The sequence below is a fragment of the Micropterus dolomieu genome, linkage group LG13, assembly GCF_021292245.1.
Source record: "Micropterus dolomieu isolate WLL.071019.BEF.003 ecotype Adirondacks linkage group LG13, ASM2129224v1, whole genome shotgun sequence".
Classification (NCBI taxonomy): Eukaryota; Metazoa; Chordata; class Actinopteri; order Centrarchiformes; family Centrarchidae; genus Micropterus; species Micropterus dolomieu.
In genome coordinates, this window is record NC_060162.1 from 27372405 (window position 1) to 27388393 (window position 15989).

Consider the following 15989-nt stretch of genomic DNA (forward strand, 5'->3'; position numbering starts at 1 on the left):
TAAAGACACAGCCAAAGCATATTAACACAAACTATACAAACAGCTTGTTTGTAGTCCAGCCGTTTCTTCTCTGAGTCATTACACGAGTCATAATGCTTGCCTAGTGCCTAGTGTGGCACACATTCAAAAATACTGGTGGAGAAACACACTGAGCTGCAGCACACAAAAGGACAAGACGTCCACCTGCTGCCTCCCATCTCCCTACCGAACATTAGATACTCTCCAATCAGTCAGTGGACATAAAGTTGTTAATAGCAATGTTTCCATCCAGTTGTCATGCAAATTATAAGTGAACTTTTGAAATGTTGCAAAAAAGAAAAAAAGCGATACTGCTAATTAGGTGTTTCCATCAGCTGGGCTGTAGCGAATAAACCAGCTAAAGTGAGCGTAGTTGATGTTACACATGGCTGTAATAAACTAGACGTATGGGTTCCAAACCAGAAGCAAAACCAGCCTCACTTGAGGATCTTAGAAAAATGGAGAGAGCTTCAGGAATGCGTTTCAAGCAGGCAAGTAGTTACCAGCCATGTCTCTGTGCGTAATGGGAATATCCAGAAACAGCTGATCAGACGTGATCAAGTTCACTACATCAGAACTTATTCGGCCAAAGTGTTTCCATCCAAAAATTCAACTCAGAGCAGAAAAGCACCCGACGTCATTTGCTTTTTTCCACCATTGTCCTATTGGATGAGTTGGGAGGTAGCACACATCAAAAGCACAGATAGACTAAGGCAGGTGATTTCCAAATTCTAAAGAAAATGGATGTGCGGTGCATCTCGTGTTTCGCAACCTACAAAATCTTATGATGACCTGAGCAGTAACATGTTTCCATGGCACTAAGTTAACATGTAGGAATTCAGCTTTATGATCAGATCCCAGACATGGGGTGCTGAAGACACAGACTCCTCCTGTTTATTGTAAACAACATGTGATTTTTGCAGGCAGCAACTGTTGAGAGCAGAGTGTAAACAGAATATGAATGTGATGTGAACACAGAGACAGACTCAGAGGGGATGCTGAGACAAAGACATGAAAGGACGGAGACGAGCAGAGAGGCCCAGCTGGAAGGAGAATGAAAACACCGGAAGGTTAATTTGCAGATTTTCTCCTGAGAGTCGAACAAACAACAGCTGCTTCTGTTTGATTTAAACTCTCTGCTTGCAGAAAAAATACTGTTGTTTGTTTCATTAAAGGTAAAAAAAAAAAAAAAAATGTAGTTTCTTTCTGATTAGCCCTGTATTCAAAGTCCTGTATGTTAGTTTGGGAGTGAAATCTACGGAGCCCACAAAGTCCCAAAAGAAGATATTTTTACCTTATGTGCTCAAAATAATAACTCGTCATGTTCTTCAAATGATTTTACAGTTTCCATAACCTCAGGAATATGTAAAATAATGACTATAGAATCAAGTATATTCATCTGTTTAACAGAACCAAACAGACATTTCTCTCAACAAATCCTTTTCCGTCCATCATTTGGTCACTCTCATTGTTAGCTTTGTGTTAAAATGAACAACAACCAAGGATGTGTTACTTAGAGAACTGGATTCATTTCAGAGGAAGTTACTCACTAGCTGTGTTTCCATCAACGTGTTTTATGCGCATTTTGAAGTGTCGCATTAGAAAAGGTAGAGTTTTACGCTCGCTTGAGGTGCTTTTTGCCTTTGTCGAAAAACAGTAAATGTGTTAAAGGGGAGAAGGAAACACTTTTTCCGAATAAGTTCTGACGTAGCAAACTTGTAACTCAGGACTGATCAGCTGTTTCTGTTGTCAGCGTCTTGCAATTTCCTGCACCTCGCGGCTGGTAACGCTCGTTTGTGCAGAGAAAAGAGGTGGATGCAAATCTGGGCAGGTAGCCTTCATCATCTGTTCTGCCAAATTATGCATTCACCTCTTAAAGGTCCTTTTCAGATCATTTTCAGAATCTCAATGAATGCTGCTTCTACTGAGTTTAATAAAATATTAAGACTCTAAACGTTCATAAAATATATAAACGAATCATTCGAATCACTTATCACCATTGATTTTATAGCGTTTAAAAGCATTATTTGGAGGTGCATGCAATTCTCACCAGGCATGCAAAACTCGGCATAACACCAGATGGCTGGTAGCAACTTGCCCACTTGAAACACATTGCTGAGGACCTCTCTCTATTTTTCTCAGATCCATGGTCATCAGGTTCATGTGGCTGGTTTCTTTTCTGGTTTGGAACCCATGTGTAACGTCAACTACTGGCATATCTACGCTTGGCGTAGGCTGGTTTATTCGCTTCAAACCAGATGAAGTAAAGGCACATATTTCAAAGTGTCTGCTGTGACTCTATTATTCAAACTGGATTTCCTTCCTAGATGATATTTCACATCTCACTGGTATCTGAAGCCTTGTTGTTTTAGTGTACGGCTGTTTGTAAACTGAACTGACTATGACACAAATTAAGGTTTCTTCAATGGTTGTGTATGGGGGGAAAGTATTTTTGGGCCAGTAGGTAAAATGACCAGTGACCCAATTCTGACATTGGCAAGTACGACAAAATCACCTCACAGCGTCTCAGGGGTTAGTGACAAGGCGATGTTGACAGACGTCTTGTGAAGTGAGCTTCCCCACAGAGTGTTCTGACTCTGTGACATAGCAGAATGCCATCATAAATGTTACAAAATGAATCACAGCAGCTAATCACAGTATGTAATATTATTAAGGATGGCAGCAATTCCTGGCAGAAATGAACAAAAGCCACACTCTTCCTCTCAGTCACACTCTGTTTTTATTTTTTTTAGCAGCAAGGCTTGAAAAGCTGATCTTGCATAGATATGTTGTGGAAAATGGGAGCAATGTTGAAATAGCTGTTTGGCATAACTGGATGCTCCTTGGCAGCAGTCAACCAAACACTTTCCAAAGTTAGATCGGCATCGCTCAGTTTTAAACCACTGTCTTGTCTTAGTTCATTTAGAAGTCCTTTCCAAAAGCTATTGCTGAGCTACATCGGTCCCTAAACCAGTCAAATGAGTCGGTGGAGGCTGAGGGAATATAAAAGGATAACGTCTCCTCAAGAGTTTCGAAATGTAAACCTAATAGCTTACAATGCAGGGTGAGCGGTAACAGGTCAAATGTGGCCAGAGAGAGTCCTTTGAGTGGAATGTATATTCTATATTTTGTCCGTGCATGTGAGCAGATTTCTGTTTCTGCCTCGAATTCGTGTGTTCAGTTAATTTGGATCCTGAAAAATATCTGCCACGGCCTTACATGCCATTCATCACTTGCAAGCAGCTTTGCGTCATCGCATTTCTCATCAGTTAAAAAGGTTTTCAGTTCCTTCTGCAATTCACACAAGTGCACCACTTTTCTGCGAGACAACCATCAGACCTCCGTATGGAGCAGTGAGGACTCTGCTCCCATCTCCTCACATAAAGTAATGAATAAACTGTTTTTCAGATGCCATATTTTGACAAATGCACAACACCATCACAACACATCAGCTAGGTCTGCTGGTGACCACAACATGCACGTGCAGATAAAGGGGGGCCATGGGTGCTTGGGCACCTGCCCTTTTGCTCTTTGATGCCCAAAGTGCCCTTTTGTCAATGACAAATTTAATTAATTAATACATTTTTTAATTTGTAAAGGCCATTTTGTGAAGGCCTGCCCAGTCAAACTATTAGTAAAATGAATGAATAATAATTTTGCAGTAAATAAAATGACCCACATGATGACCTTTCACCTGATGACCTCATCTGTGACGAGCCCTCCCGTTCAGACACCGTTAGTGATTCAGCAGCTCTGCCTGCAGGACACCTTTGATTCCGCCGTAAGTGGCGTTTGCCACAATGTGCTTGTTGTGGGTTGTTGGAGGTATTTTACAAGGAAGACGCAAAGACAGCAGCACAGTTGTTGTGTATATTTCTGTGTGTCGCCTGTAGAAGTGACGTTAGCTGCCGGCTAACACTGTGCCGACAGCTAACTTTACTTCTACACACAGATAAACAGAGGTGCTCAGTTCACTTCGTTCTTGCTGTTTGAGAAAAGTTTCACGGGCGTCGCAAGGTCTGGTATTTTTATGTAAATTGACTCAAAACCTTTCACTTAAACTAGGATTATTACAGTAACTTAATAAAAACGTAGTGTACCTTAAAACAATTAATTTAATCATTTAATTCAGAACAGTGTTGGAATAGATTTAGCCTACATTTGAACTGTTTACAACAGCAAACCTACTACCTAAAACTAAATAACTGTAAATACATGTAATAATGTCAGCATCAATGTAAAATAAATAATATTTCTGACATCAAAGTAAAGAGTGAAGAAGAAATGGCTCTATATAGATTTCAGACAAAGGTATGAAATGTTAATGTGAAAGGTAAATGGTGCTCTGTCATGGTTATTATGGGCCAACAGAATGAACACACACATTGACTATAGATTTGTCTCACTGTAAGAGCCTTGGCCAACCTCGTCCTTTCTCCCAGTTCTGTATCCTTCTCAGATTATTACCCACACTTTTTTGAATCTGGTATATTGTTTCCTCTCCCTGCAGCTCTCGGTGCGCAGCAGTCTCTGTGAGCGTCTCCCTCTTACTGTGCTTTCAGACCAAAAGCGAAGCGAGCGTTCGGGGCGGTGAGTTTACATACAAAGTCAATGCAAAGATCCGTAGAGCTGCAATTTCCTGTTGGGCGGCGCAAAGGGGGCGGTCCCGGTGACGCGAACGCGAAGGCCTTCGCGTGAGTTGAAAATTTCCAACTCGAGTGAATTTTCAACCCCTCAGCAGCAACTGTTCCCTGTAAGTTGTCAGCCCACAGTGTTTTAACACTAGAGCTGGGTATACCCCGTGTTTCTTTTTCAAGACTACGTCACAGCATTTGCTGATGTATCGATACAGAAGCATCTGTATACACGTATCAGCAAGGGATGCACCACAATATATTTCTGTATCGATATTTGGAGAACAGCCCCATTTTAAATCCTTGTTCCATGTGCCCCTTTTATACTTTGAGCACCTGCCCTTCCAAAGCTCTCTGCACAGCCCTGGACCACAACATCTGGGTTTCTCTCACTCACTCACAAAGCCCTTGGTGAATCTGAACAATAGCTGCTGCTGCTACATTTGATGTCTGCACACGTCACCAATGAGTCTGGCAATCGAGTCATCCAAGAGAGGAACTTTGGTCATTTGTTTAACGTCATCTGGGTTAAGCATCTTGTTCAAAATGGCTTTTACGGTAATATTAATGTGTCAGCCACAGTGTGTGGCTTTTTTGATTAGGTCCTGAGTTTAGCTTCTTGGAAGCTAGCTTCAAACACTCTCTCAGACACCTTTGCGGCATTTTTCTTCAAAGCTGCCTGTTTTTCAGTGTGATCCCGCAAACAAACAAAATACTCTTCTTGCTTTGGAGTGACAAATTTCATTTTCGTTTTCAAGCTTGCTAGGGACCATGGCACTTTTGGATAGCTTTTCCCCCACATACTAAGTGTCACTGTATTGCCTCGAGTTCACCATTTTGGCTTTCTTTTGATCTCCACTTGTAGTGGACTGGAAAGACTTTGATCAAGATCAAGTCCAGGATCTGTATTTTTATTGATACTGCTATCGAGTCTAGCGGGTCCCATAATGTAACGTTATGTCTCGAGAGTAAAGTCATATCATTTATATCAAATCTGAGTGAATGAATAAGAAAACTAATGTTCTGTAGTGATGGGCCCTGAAACTGTATTTAACAGGCCCAGGGCTGAAGACCGCAGTGTTTATGAGGCTGCAGCCTCTGCTCTCTGTGTTGGCTCCTGTATACACACATACACACAGCGGCCAGCAGAGGGAGAGGCCACAGTGAAGACAGTGAAGTGAAGGTAACTAAACTGCTCGAGCTGACGACAGCTACGCACAATACTGTCAGTACATGCAATAAAACTTTTGTGAGTAAAAAGACAATACTTTATCAGTACATCTGTTCAACAAGCATAAATATTTAGAAAGCGTTAATTTAATCTGCCCGGTCTACCATCCATGTTTTATACTAGCATAGTGCTGCTAATGTTAGCCAAATGTTACAAACAAGCTAAATTGAAAGCTGTCTGTAGTCTTAGCTGTTACGTTGGGTTGCCACGTAGCTTAAAATTTGTCACATTGTTGAAAACTCAGCTGCTGGCTGAGAGAAACCACCTGCTCATCTCTACCAGGTAAGGTTACCTGCAGGCAGCGAATAACAGCAGCGAGGGAGGAGGGACTGATAACGACTGATGTCTGGGTTCTTCATTCTTTCTAAAGGTCACTCAGTAATGTGATGTCATAACAATGTCATTAAGTTTATATTGTGACTTTGTAAACTTTAATGCTGCTGCTCTAGAAACAACATTTAGTTGTTTTTAAACTATACAATTCTAATCTTGTAATTCATTTAAAAACAATCTGGCAGCTAATATGCACACTTTATTATTTGTTTATTTATAGCAAGTCATATCAGCCGTCCTCACAACCTCGTCTGCTTCATTTCTCATGTGGTCAGTTGGTGGTTTGCTCGGGTGGCTGAACGTGCAAAGTGGTCAAAGGCTTGGCTACATTTTTCTAAAGCCAAAGATAAGGAGCAAGTGAAATGCCATTTATGTTCCAAATAAATTTCTTTTAAGGGTGGAACAAATCATCAGTCGGAAAATCTCTCTGTTTGTTTGTAGAGTCCATATAGGTACTTTAAAACATGATAACCATATCAAATGAGTAGTTTTACTGTTTTTTGGGGGCCAATCATTGTTTTTGCCTTTATCATCCTTTGAGTCTATTCTAAGACACACTATGTTGATTTTTTCAGTCAGGGCTATCCAGATCTGCCATCATTTGACATGATATTACATTTGATGTTTTATATTAGCCTTCATATTAAGGGAAAATATTTTTGTCTAACTAGAATTTGCCACCTTGGGTGGTACCTGCAGGAGATCATTTTGGCCTGGGCCCTTGGACTATAAAGCACCTCAATATTGCGCATCAGTTAAAGAAAAATGCAGAACCTTCGACTGTCTTCTATGTCATTAACAAGCCTCCTCCACATGTGGTGCACCTGCTGCAGTAAAAATGGAATCGTGGGTGGAAAGATCCAAAAGACGAGTTGTGTCTTTTCGGCGGCTGTATGAAACACACTGCTGATGGAGAGAGTCAGCGGAGCAGACACATTCAGGGAGAGAGAGACATGAAGAGGCGGGGCAAGCCGCTGTGTTTGCAGTAAGAGGCAAGAGATGTGGGTGTGTGCGTGGGGGAAAAAGAGGGAAGGATAGGGAGCAGAGTCAAGATGTGATTTGACTAAAATAAGGTGGAGAATGAAGTAGAATTAAAATGGTGAAATAAGAAATAAGCTACTAGAAATCGAAATATGCCCCCACTTACCAAACCAACAATCAGCTGTTTTTCAGTGTCTGACTACACCTGAATACATGAGCAGTTTCAGTGTGAATCCAGCAGCAGCAGAGGAGCAGTCAGACAATAAATACAAATATATTTTATTTATGAAATCTTCCTGAAGCAAACAGATGGCTCAGATTTTATATTTCATGACTGCATTTGATTCTGGATGTGATTCTCTGTCCCTGAGAGAGTCTGCAGACAGGAGGGTTTCTGTCAGTGGAGGAATGGATGATTTTTTATTCTATTGTATTTATTTTTTATTGCTTTGGGGATGTCAGGCCGTTAACCGTTTACACTCAGGATTTCTTTATTCTTTCCCTTGGGAGCTTTGAGAAGGGATATGGCTTCGTTTTTTTTTTTACACAACAGAGAGCTGAAAGCATGTGTGTGAGTTCTTATACTTATACTCTGTGAGGACTTAAGTGAGTTTGGACAGTAAGGACATTTACTCCAGTCCTTTTTATGGTACAAGAGTGTTTTAGTGTTCATGATATAATTAGATTTAGGTGGAAGGCTCCACCTTTGCCTGGTGTTTTAAAAAGCCAACTATATAACGTGATTCAAGTTTAATGAGGGACCTTTGCTGTACGACTTCCCCTCTCTCTCCCCCGTTTCCTGTCCCCTCTCTACTGTCAAACTTGTGTGTTGGCTCACCCAGTACACTCAGCCCTGCGTGTGCGGTGATGTTGTGGTTCTTGTTGGTGGCTGTACAGCTGTAACTGCCAGAGTCGTCGTCAGTGACACTCCTGATGATCAGATTACTGCCCGCCAACAGAGAGTACTTCTTATTCCTACAGAGGAAGGAATAGTGAGGTCATTTTGTTTGCATGTTTGTTTTATCAGTTGATAACGAATAATAAAATATTGAAATACATTTTTTGAAAGTTAGCTTTGCTACTTAAAGGATAATTCCGGTTAATTTCCTATTTTTCTCAAAAATCCTCGGAAAAGAACAAAAAATAACAATGTATCAATCTGTCCCTCAGTACTTTTAGACTTTCTGAGTGTGTATACACCTATTGGTTCCTAGTGAAGATGTAAATCATAAAAACAGCTCACACATGAAGTACATACTGTAGATTCATCTTTATAAAAGGATCAGTAATTTCCCACAACAGCTGGACGCTATATTTTGTAGCAAACATTACTCAAAGGGGAAGAAATAGTGCATTAAATAGAGACTATGTTCAGCTGTCGATTAATACATGTCAAAATGAACTACAGTGTGTGTGTTCACGGTGATTAAGGAACATGCCATTGTGCAACAGTGAGGCTCACTGATGTGTTTTATGTGTTTCTGGACAATAATGGCTCTCTGGCTCAGAGATCATGTGATGTGTGGACAATAATAAAACTATAATATGCTATCACTATGCTTTTACTAATGACCCGGTCATACTCGGGTACCTGTAGGGCTCCAATGGGAAAAACTCTTCAGAGATGCTGGTTGTTACATATGGATTATCTTAGGCTAATGTGTAATAGAGACACATTCAAACTGAAAGACGGTTAGACAGACCAGCTCTGGATCAGTTCCTCTCCTCTCCTCCATTGGATGCTCGGAGTTGGGTATCCGGAGGCAGAACATTCCAGCACGGCATCGGTTCCCAGCAGAGCCGTTACTCTGGATGGACGCTGGAGGAACTGGAGGTTCCTGCTCACCCCAGGCTCTGGGAAAGACAGACAAAGACAGAGGGATATGGGAGTGAAAAGCTGTACCTGAATGGTCCATATATTATTGTGGATTATATATACATATATACACACATATACACACACACACACACACACACACATATATATATATATATATATAGCAGCTCTGTAAAGCTGTAATGCTGAAAGGTATACAGTAAGATGGTTAAAAGTCAAGGGCAGTGACTTATGGTACTGCTCAGTCTTTTCATCAACACAAAGCAGCACTGAACACAGCGTACAGTTGCGGCTGATGTAAATGGCATTAATTTCATTTAATTAAATTGAAGGTATTTAAAAATATAAAAAAACCTGATACACAAATCAAACATTCAGAATGTGAGCAGTGGAGTAAATAACAACAACGTCCCAGTCTGTGAAACACAAGGAGGAACCTGGTACCAAAGCATCACAAGATTTTTAAAAATACACAAATACATAGCCAAGAAATCTGAATCTGATTTGCAAGCCAGATGTGGCAGCACTCCTCTGACAGACAAACCAGCTGATGTCACACTGACATGGATGAATCCCAAAACTATCTCAGTGTTATCTTATTTTTTTTAGTTGACATATCAGAGCTCATCTAAAAAAGAGTGAGGCCTGAGGAAACACACACACACACACACACACACACACACTCCTGCAGCGGTCAGGTTGTGTTTTGCCCTCAGGTTGGCCCGAGGGCTGGAAGGTTCTCAAAGAACGACGAGAAGATTTCCTTCAGGAGACAGGAAGTTACATCAACACGCCCCACGGCACTGACATGCACACACACACACACACACACATACACACACACCATTGATGTGAAGTATTCTGGTAATCCTCTATTAATCCTCCACTTTAAATGAGCATTTAGTCATTTAATCTCATTTCTTCAGGCTGACATGAATCAAACTTACATTTCAGGAAGTAATTGAAGAAAATAAAAGCATTAACGTATGATTAAAAAAAGAACAAGTTGTTTCACCATGTACAAGTCACACTTGATGTTTAAATCTTTTAAGTTTCACTGTATATATATGATATTAAATGCTTTTATAATATATATATAGTGCATGACCTCAGGCTTCAGGAAGAAAAAACAACAGAGACAGAAACAGAAAATAAGGACATCAGCAGAAACTGCAGCAGCGCACATGAGGAGACAAAAGAAGAAGAAGCAGGAGAAACGCCCACACAGCAGATTTTGTTTGGTTAGTCACAGAGAAGAGTAAAGACTGAGGGATCACAGAGATAATCACTGAACGACAGTGTGACTCTTTTAATGTTTCCACGGACACGCCACCAAAGGAGGCTGTCAGCAAATTGGATGACACACCGCTGGCATTACAATGAGGAGGAACACACACATACCCAAGTAGACAAAGACACACAACATCTGTATGGAAAGCCTCTGAAATGTTGACATGAAGGTGAACTGTCTGATTATTATTGCACAATTCATCCAGTTACAAACCTTCCTTCAGTTCACTGCACAGTGAAATAGGCTCTTAGGACCAGGAAGGTCATTATGTCATTATTGTCATTAGGTTATTATTCTGATATGGTTGGGGTCTGAACTTGTTACCTTGTTTGAGTTCTCAATTCAAAATTGAAAAAAACACGGTGCAGAAACATCATCAGCTTCTTCCAGCCACACAACTGAGCGGCTGGTTGATTTTTCATCCGCATAAATTCCCATTCCAGTTCTCTAGGTTCTACCCAATGCTCCCTAAAAATACAAACTATAGTTACTATAATCTCTGTTATCGCCATCAGTTTGAATATTTCCAATTTTATTCTAAGAAATCATAGAAATCATCAGGTCAATATGGTGGATTGCTCTAATACTACAATACCCATGAACCTCTGCGCAGCCTTCGCTATGGAAAGAGAAGCCAGTCAGATGATCTGACAGTGAACTGATTTAAACTGTTAATGTTAAAGTTTCTACAAAGTTTAATCTTTAGCTTCAGCTGGCTGTTAGAGGAGAAAGCAACATCATTTTAAAGTTTCACATCTGTTCAGGTTTATCTTGAAACAATACTCACATTTCTATCATTAATCTGATTGCTTCATCCAGACTGACTCTACTACTCTCTACAGCTGTTTTGGCCAGGTCTCTCTTGGAAAAGAGGTTTTAAATCTCAATGAGATCATCTGGTTAAATAAAAATAAATATAAACTCTTACTACTGGACAAAGCAGAAAGTAGGACAGGAGTCAAAGGTCAAACAGACAGAGATGCAGTATCTAGAAATGACACATGGAAATCACATTGTGCCATCTGATAATCTCTGACCTTTGACCTCTGAGCCGTTCTGATGGCTTCATCTGATAAAAACTTTATGAAGTCAAAGTTAATAAAATCTTTATGGAGTCCAAATCATTAAAGCTTAATCCATCTGTTCCATTAAAACTTCATGCAGATCAAAGAGAAAAAAAGAAAAGGATTAAACTGGAAACCTCATGGCAGTATGGTGAGAGAATGTGCTCTCCCTTTAACAGCGTCATGTTAACAGCATTACAGCGTGAAAACCATTACAGCTTCATCAGTCTGATCCGCAAATGGAAACCAGAAGATCTACTACAGTGTTTAGTAAAATCATCTTTCTTAAAGGGATGAATGTGGATGTTAACGCCGAAGAGTTTTTGTAGGTTTAGAAAAGAAAGCTTTTTTTATACACCTTTATACTACGTACGTACTTTTTTATTTAGGTTGTTTATTATTTAGCTAGTATTTAATGTTATTTAGCCTTCATTTTAAATGTATTTATTTATGCATTCATTTGGATATTTTTTACTATATGGTTTTATTGATTTATTAATTTTAATTTTTATTCAAATGTATTTTTCTTTTTAATTTATTTCTCAATTATATATGTATCCATTTATAATTATTTTATTTACTATATAGCTACATATTTTGTATTTAATGTGAAATATCGTTATTTATGTCAATTTTAACAATACTTATTTTATGTTTAACCTTTAATTATTTAGTTTTATTGATTTACTCCCATACTGCAGGCAGGCTTAGTCGCCTCACAGCAAGAAGGTCCTTGGTTCGATTCCCAGTCGGGACAGGGCCTGCATGTCCCCCCTGTGTTTACGTGGGTTTCCTCCGGGTGTTCCAGTTTTCCCCCACCATGTACTGTATGCTGGGATAATTCTCCTGTCAGTGCCCTTGACCAAGGTACTGGCTTACAGCTGGAGTTGGTCCCTGAGGCTGGGCACAGTGGCTGTCCTGCTCTTAATACTTAATGCAGAGAAATGCATTTTGAGGCTAAAGAATGCCCTTGGAGCTTTCCCTCCTAAACCTTGCCTCCGGGACCCCACTTGACCAGACAAGGATTAACTTGTGAAAAGCTGTAGTAAAGTATTTTTTAGCTGTATGGGTGGGAGGGCAATGATGAAAAGTGGAAATACAAAGCACGCGTGATTATCCTGCTGAAGGTTGACGCTTCGGCTCCAGGGAGTCCCCGCTGGGATCGAGCACTTCGTGAGCCTTTGTCAAAGTGGCGTTTAACCAGGGAGAGAGCTAACCCGAGCTGTAGTCAGAGTGATGAAGTGGACGGTGTATGGACTCGTATAATTGGACGGTGTGGAGTGTATGGAACATCAGCGGCTGACGGACTCCCTGCAGACTGATGAGAAGCTGCTTCCTCTCAGCCCACGGACACATTATTAAAATCACATCTTACATTCTATATATTCATTACATCACATTTCATTTTTAAAGGAGACATCCAGCACTGGGAGGGAATAAAAAAAATTACGGCCTGACAAAATGATAACTGCAGAGAAGTAGAACTCACCATTAAGTAATACTGCTGGTGCAGTACTTCACTGTAACAAGACTGGGAATCCAAATCAGTCTGGGTTTGTAGGTTGATAACACAAATAACGTTTCAATTATGTTATAAATGTCCAGAGAGTGATATGTTATAATATTTCATGCCGGATATTCCAAGTTAGGTCTATCCAGACACAAAAGACTCCATCCACACTATTGTGGGACGTCAAAAGTCTCCACTGAAACCATAAAATTAAACTATTTTAGACTCAGTAGCTCCTTAAGGCACTAACTGAGCATGAAGACCTCACATATGTTGTATGGATCAATAAACCAAGCAGCTGTGTGTTCGATCTGTTACCTGGGAGCACTCGGAGCTCGGCATCCGTCCCAGTCCTGGTGCTGCTGGGGTTGTCGGCCAGACAGCGGTACGTGGCCGAGTCTGGCGGCTGGACGCGGCTGACCTGCAGAGAGCCGGAAGGCAGCACCGCCAAACGGGAGTCGAGGTCAAAGGTCAGTGGTAGGTCTTCTCGGTTCTTCTGCCAGCGAATGACGGGCGTCGGGTCACCCGAGACCTCACAACGCAGCAGGGCGGTGTCGCCGAGGTATGAGGAGACAGACTCGGTGGGGACAACCACCTTCAGAGGACCTGGAGGGAGGCGAGAGAGGGACGGGTTTATAAAGAGAAGAATGTATTGATAGAATTCACTCAGCGTAAATCTACATATTTTATTGACTGTTTCTTTGACTCTTGCCTAAAGCGTCCTGTTTTCACCGCATGCAGTCATTTTTCATTTTGACCGTTGGTTGTAACAGGGAAAAGCAAACTGAAAGCAGTGATCCACAACAACAGCAACGCAGGGGAATCATGAAGTTCAACTGAACACAACTAAGCTGAACTCGGTCCAGTTCAGATGAAGGCTGAGCTGTAAAGAACGCAGCTGAGCGGTACAAAAATGTATTTATATAAACTATGTGGAACTGTCAAAAATGATACTGTATTGAACCGGACTCTACTGAACTGCACTGTTTCAAACTGTCCTGAATAGTCAATAATACCGGTAGAATTGAGAACTGTGCTAAAGTGTAATGTTGTGTACTGTACTGACGGGAAGTGAATAGCTGAACCTTAGGGGGGCTAATATTACTGCTGATACTATATGGTCTATAATATTAAAAGCATTAATACTATTACAGATATCATTACTTTGATCACTAATACCACTACTTCTGTCTTAACTACAGTACTTTAATCATTGCTAATGGAAATACTTGTACACCTAAATCTACTAAAACTACTGCTGTCAGTAGTGCTGTTAGTACTGCTGTCAGTACTAATGGTGCTCCTGCGTCAGAGACAAAAGACACACAGCAGCAGCAGGGGGGAAGAAGAAGACGTGAGCTGACAGTAAAGGCTTTTCGGGTCAACAAGAAGAGAAGTGAGGCACAGCAGGTGTATTTGTGTGAGAAAGAGACTCTGAACAGCGGGAGGACGGATGAAAGTCAGACAGAAAGCAAGAAGGACAGAAAGACAGGGATGGCGTGGACAGGCAGTGTCCAGTCGGCTGTGTTTAGGACACACGTTGTTTCCTGTCTGGTCAGATTCACTTCAACCACAAACAGCCTGTAGCCACGTAAACACATGACCCTGCTGACAGCCAGCTCACTCCTCTCTCACACTGAAAAGCCTGGTTATTTTATCATCTGACGCTCACTCTCTGGGAGGGGTTCACATGGGCCCATTAGTCTTTTTCTACGGGGGTCACTGATCCATCAAAGTGAACATAATATAATACTGTGAAAATTGCTTTCATTACAAAGCACAGTTAATCTTTCCGCCTAATACTTTTGTGAGGCTTCTCTGTTTGCCTTTCAACCTCATGTTGACAACAAGACTCTGAGAAGTCACTAGTCCTGGCAGGTGGCGAGAAATATTTCCAGCACGTACGTTAGATTATGACTAGATAAGATAACTTTACAAATCCCAGAGGGGAAACTACTTTGGTTGCCCATGCACAGTCAGAAAATAAAAAGAGACACAAGTCAGACAGGTCACAGCAGACGACATCCAGTTCATGAGACGTGCTCCAACTGTAATAACACTGAAGCTTGCGTAGGGTCTACATGCTTAGCCAGGCATTTATACTTGTGCGTAGGTGTCTCCGTCATTCTGCAATTACACCCCCAAACCCTAGTCGGCAGTAGCGCTAGTGTCCACTGTGTCGACTTTTGCCAGCCGAGCAGGCTAACTTCCGGTTTAGCCCTCTGCTAACATGAATGGGAGTAAAATTTTATATACATGTGGCTGGTATAGTCTTTTTAAATGTTATCGACAGAGTGGATCACATTCTGATAGTGAAACCAGTCATTTCGCTCAGGTTGTGACGGTCAAATATATCGATCCACTGTGCTACAGCCGCCGTTTTGGCAGCTAGTAAAAGTCACTTCAAAGCACGGGCACTTCCTTTCCGCTCGGAGGCATTGCGAGGCTACCCAGCCGACCAATCACAGTGCTTACGGTCTGCATCGACTCGACGTGTAGTTACATTTTTGAGGAGGTGCACGTCAGGCAACGGCGTAGCCCTGTAGCCTATGCCATCACCTACGGTGTTGATTCGACACAGAAGTATAAATTACACTTAATGACACATTCCAAGAGGACATTAGTGTGGCTCAGGAGCCCGTCCAGATACCAAATTAATAAACAAAGTAGGCAACTTGAAATGTACTATTGCCAGATAAGAGCGAACTGTAAAGGTTTTAATTTAGTTCAAGATAAACAGTGAGACAGCAACTAAACTCTAAAAATGAGAGACCAGCATTGATTCTGCCCTTGATCTTGGCAGGCAATTGGGCCTTTTTTTTGTGGCATTTCTTGGCTTTGTTTGGTAGCACAAGAATAAAGATTACAAAAACGAGGAAAAAGGGAGAAGCAAGAAAGATCCAACTGGATTCAAACCAGGGACATTCCGGTTTATGGATGGCGTCTCAACCCCTAAGCCATGGCACACTTTGAGTCAAACCCTGGATCGATAAAAGTAATTTATTTTCTTATATGCAGTTTTAGTTCCTTAAATTTCTAGAAAAGGGATGTTTTATAAGCAAATTCTGTGTCTTTTAAAAATTATATTTG

General features: G+C 41.1%; 1 protein-coding gene across 1 annotated transcript in view; it reads right to left on the reverse strand.

Annotated features, from left to right (window-relative positions):
* dcc (DCC netrin 1 receptor) overlaps positions 1-15989 on the reverse strand; it is a 370318-nt gene that overhangs the window by 170492 nt on the left and 183837 nt on the right. Inside the window, exons 5-7 of the mRNA XM_046066250.1 lie at positions 13218-13505; positions 8901-9051; positions 8036-8172 (exon numbers count right to left, since the gene is read on the reverse strand). Of these exons, the coding sequence (XP_045922206.1) occupies positions 8036-8172; positions 8901-9051; positions 13218-13505 (576 nt within the window). The remainder of the gene's footprint in view (positions 1-8035; positions 8173-8900; positions 9052-13217; positions 13506-15989) is intronic.